Source organism: Ranitomeya imitator, chromosome 4 (genome assembly GCF_032444005.1).
Source record: "Ranitomeya imitator isolate aRanImi1 chromosome 4, aRanImi1.pri, whole genome shotgun sequence".
NCBI lineage: Eukaryota > Metazoa > Chordata > Amphibia > Anura > Dendrobatidae > Ranitomeya > Ranitomeya imitator.
Window position 1 is genome coordinate 142,570,919 of NC_091285.1, and position 4,554 is coordinate 142,575,472.

Consider the following 4,554-nt stretch of genomic DNA (forward strand, 5'->3'; position numbering starts at 1 on the left):
ATGGAGTGCTCTGCTGCACGGGGCTTCAGGAAAATGGCCGCGGGATGCCGCGCGTGCGCATTAGAGATCGCGGCGGCCATTTTTCCAAAGCTGAGATGCAAACTCGGCTTTGGGAAAATGGCCGCCGCGATCTCTAATGCGCACGCGCGGCATCCCGCGGCCATTTTCCTGAAGCCCCGTGCAGCAGAGCACTCCATCTGCGCACGCGCGGCCCCAGGAAGATGGCCGCCCCCACCGATGCAAGGGATTACAGCGCAGATCGCGCGCTGTGTCTTCACGTGGGCGCAGGGAATTCGGACCTTGGACATGCGCACGCCACCAACGGAAAGCTGGAGAAGAAAAGAGCGCTGTGAACACGCCCACCTGACCAGACCAGCCTGATTGACAGGCGAAAACGGCGACTTTGGTAATGTATTTCTCAGCATACATGGGGAATCAGGGTACACTACATACACTATAGTAACGCACAGCGCAGGCCCTATTTAACAGTACTTATATCTCAATCTGAAAAAACGGGGTGACAGGTTCCCTTTAATGACCAGTGATGGATGGATCTGGTCACTGGCAGGCACTATATATGGTATCACTGACATCACAGGCACTGGAGCGAAGGCCGATTTTTCTAGTCATAGTTTATATAAAATCCAAAATTGAAACTGCAGTAAATGATGGAAACTACAGAATGGATAGACATGTTAATGTTTTTGAATATCTTTTTCCAATCTCAATTTCTTCATTATTGGCTTTGAGCGCCACACACAGAAATACACACACTTTCACACCTTGACTGCTATCAATGAGATTAATAGATATCCGAGGAATGTTCTGCCACGCTGAATGCACTTAGGTAAATCATTAAGGCTATGTGCCCACGTTCAGGATTTCTTGCAGAAATTTCCTGAGCAAAACTGGACATTTTCTGCAAGAAATCTGCATGCGTGTTTTTTTGCGTGTGGTTTTTTTTTTTTTTTTTCCCCCGGAGCTTCTACCCTGGCTGACACCCCAAACACATTTGACCATGGGTGGAACCCACTATCTGCAGGTTAAGTTGACATTAGTCTGTACCTGTTAAAAAAGAAAAAAAACAAGTCAAACTTATCTATTAACTCTGTTTCTTCAAACACAAGCCATTGTAAACTTCTCATGAGGCTTTGTGTGCACGGTGACTTGATCTAAGGGAAATTTTACCTACAACTGTAGAAATCTGATTGATGTGCTAAAATGGCCATCTCAGCAGACATTCCCATCCACAGGAGCGTTCTCTATGAGAAAGCTATCGCCTGACACATCTGCCGGCAGCTTATCTCAGGGAGAACAATGACCAGCAGTCCAAGATCCAACATTGCAATTGACCATCAGGCTCCCGCTGCCCCCATCCGCACTAGACCATCAATATAGGCAGGTTCAGCCAATGTTAGTCCGTGTTTGGGGGACTTAAAATGTACATGGTTCAGATGGGACTTTAGTAGAATGAGTTCACACATAAAACAATTAATGAAAAATCAGTTGAAAGTTAAGACTATAGAGAAATCTGGGAAAAGCTGTAACGGTTCTTTTTTTGAATCTGGAAATTAAGTTTACTATCTGAATTTGGTTGGAATTAGATAAAGAACAAGGAGGGATCTTTACTAGTGATGAGCGAGTGTACTCGTTGCTGCTCGGGTGGTCTCCGAGTATTTGACTGCTCCGAGATTTAGTTTTCATCGCCTCAGCTGAATGATTCAGGCTATGTGCACACGTTCAGGATTTCTTGCAGAAATTTCCTGAGCAAAACAAGACCTTTTCTGCAAGAAATCCACATGTGTTTTTCTCGCGTTTTTGGTGCGGTTTTTTTTTTTTGCAGTTTTTTTCCGGAGGTTCCCAATGCAATATAGTGGGAAATGCGCAAAAAATCTGCAAAATTAATGAACATGCTGCGTTTTTTACCGCAATGTGTTTTTTTTTTTTTTTTTTTCGCGGAAAGAAAAACGAATCATGTGCACAAAAATTGCGGAATGCATTCTAAATGATGAGATGCATGTATGCGTTTTTATAGCGCAAAATCTGCAACGTGTGCACACAGCCTTACAGCTAGTAGCCAGGCTAAGTACATGTGGGAGTTGCCTGGTTGCTAGGGAATGTATTCAGCCTGGCTAGCAGCTGTAAATCATTCAGCTTCCATGATGAAAACTAAATCTCCGAGCAGTCATAAATACTCGGAGGTCACCTGAGCGTGCTCGGGAAAACCCAAGACACGAGTACTCGCTCATCACTCATCTTTACTGGAGATGGTCTTTGGAGTTGGATTAAAGGTACCTTCACACTCAGCAACTTTCCAACGAGAACGACAACGATCCGTGACGTTGCAGCGTCCTGGATAGCGATCTCGTTGTGTTTGACACGCAGCAGCGATCAGGATCCCGCTGTGCCATCGCTGGTCGTAGCTAGAAGTCCGGAACTTTATTTGGTCGTCAGGTCGGCGTGTATCGTCATGTTTGACAGCAAAAGCAACGATGCCTGCAATGTTTCTTCATGGAGCGAACAACCAGCGAGAACAATAAGTACGTCACTGGATCGCTCCTGCATCGTTCTGCGTTGCCGGTGTTTGATGTCTCAACAGCGACCTAAACAGCGACGCAGCAATCGGCATCGTTGTCTATATCGCTGCAGCGTCGCTAAATGTGACGGTACCTTTAGTCTAAAGGCTCAGTAGGACAAGCTGATAATTGAGAAGTTAGTCAATTATTGGATGTAGCCAATAGGACCGCTGCTTATCTAAGTGGGCCTTAATAAAAGCTCCAATTTCAGCATGGTGGTATAGGGTTGTGTGTGAATGCCTGCATTGGTGGAACCACGCACATGAGACACTATGGTTTTCTGCAGGGTATCTGATCACATGGGTAATCTTTATGTTGTATCGACAAAAGATTTTGAAGTTTGTAGTGAGATTATATATTGTTTAATCATGTGGTTGGTCTTCTAGGTCATTGGCTTCCTCAGGGCAAAGGGAAGTCTGCCTGTACAGGCTCGAGATTCACAGCAATGAGTGGAATTTGATGGACTTGGATAATGTAGGAGACGTTCTCCATATACATCCAAGTAGGAAGGCCAGCTATTGCGCAGAGAAAGGCTATTAGCACACAGTGCATGAGAATTCTCAAATGGATTTTCTTATCTGCAGTCGAGCACCATGTGTGTAAGGGTACCGTCACACAGTGGCATTTTGATCGCTACGACGGCACGATCCGTGACGCTCCAGCATCGTAACAATATCGCTCCAGCGTCGTAGACTGCTGTCACACTTTGCAATGTACGACGCTGGAGCGATAATTTCATGACGTATGTGCGATGTAGAAGCCGTTGGTTACTATGCGCACATCGTATACAATATCGTGCACACCTTTGTTACACCATGCGATCATGCCGCCACAGCCAGATACTAGACGACGAAAGAAAGTTTCAAACGATCTGCTACGACGGACGATTCTCAGTGGGGTCCCTGATCGCAGGAGCGTGTCAGACACGTAACTATATCGCTGGAACGTCACGGATATATCGCTGGAACGTCACAAATCGTGCCGTCGTAGCGATCAAAATGCCACTGTGTGACGGTACCCTTAAGAGAACTTGAACTTAGAAGTGGTCTTATGGTATCTTGTAATGCTGGTACTGTAATACGCTGGTTATCAAGAGTTGTCTGCATACTCATCAGTTACCCTGTGGTCTTAGTCAAAGAGACCTGTATGACAGCTGGAGACTTCTTTCCCACTAATGTTATTCACTCACTGTGTAATATGTGAATCTGGCCTAAGAATGCGTTCCAGTGAAATAATGTTAGGTTGGGGCTTGGTTTTTCTATGTTTGTTACGAAAATTTTAAAATAAAACCTTTTCTTACAGGCAATGGCCCGAGATGAGCAAAATTACTACCAGGACACCCCAAAACAAATCCAGCGTAAAGTGACCCTGTACAGGCGGCATCACCCTAGTGACTACCAAGCTCTGATCACATCGAGAACAAAACAATGACGTCTATGGCCCACAGGAAAAGCCAAGATTGGGGGAAAATAGAATGGAGAGGAGACTTATCAAGCTGTGGCAGAAAACGTTCATCACTTTGTGGGCCTTATGTAATGAGTGGGTATGGCGTCCCAGAAAAGGGTGCTTCTTATGTGCAAATCATCATGATGGAAATTCCAGGCCCAGGGAATATGAAGTAACACATCCCGAAGAATACGCCAGATTTAGCAAACCTTTATCACGGCCTAATCTAAGAATTGGACATTAATCTGCCCCACTGGATCCTGGGCACTTTCAGAAGATCCAACTGGACACTAAAAATAACAAATGAAACGCCATGGAATTGACAAAGGACATAATCATGTTATCTTCTAATAAATATACTTTATGTGCTTCAATAACATTAAATAACCACAAACATAAGATTTTTTTTTTTTCTTAGAAAAACGGTGTCTATGAAATAATTTATCAGTGGAATCTTTCCCATAGGAGGTGAGGACCTGCCCCACTTGTGGCACCCGTCGGTCAGTCCGGAGCAGGATCCTTCCTCACCGGC

The 4,554-nt window shown here is 44.9% G+C and overlaps 1 protein-coding gene across 1 annotated transcript in view; it reads left to right on the top strand.

Moving 5' to 3' along the window:
- NOP16 (NOP16 nucleolar protein) overlaps nt 1-4,421 on the top strand; it is a 30,025-nt gene extending 25,604 nt beyond the window's left edge. The window contains exon 5 of the mRNA XM_069763980.1: nt 3,879-4,421. Within this exon, the coding sequence (XP_069620081.1) occupies nt 3,879-4,007 (129 nt within the window). The 3' untranslated portion in view covers nt 4,008-4,421. The remainder of the gene's footprint in view (nt 1-3,878) is intronic.
- The last annotated feature ends 133 nt before the right edge of the window (nt 4,422-4,554 follow it).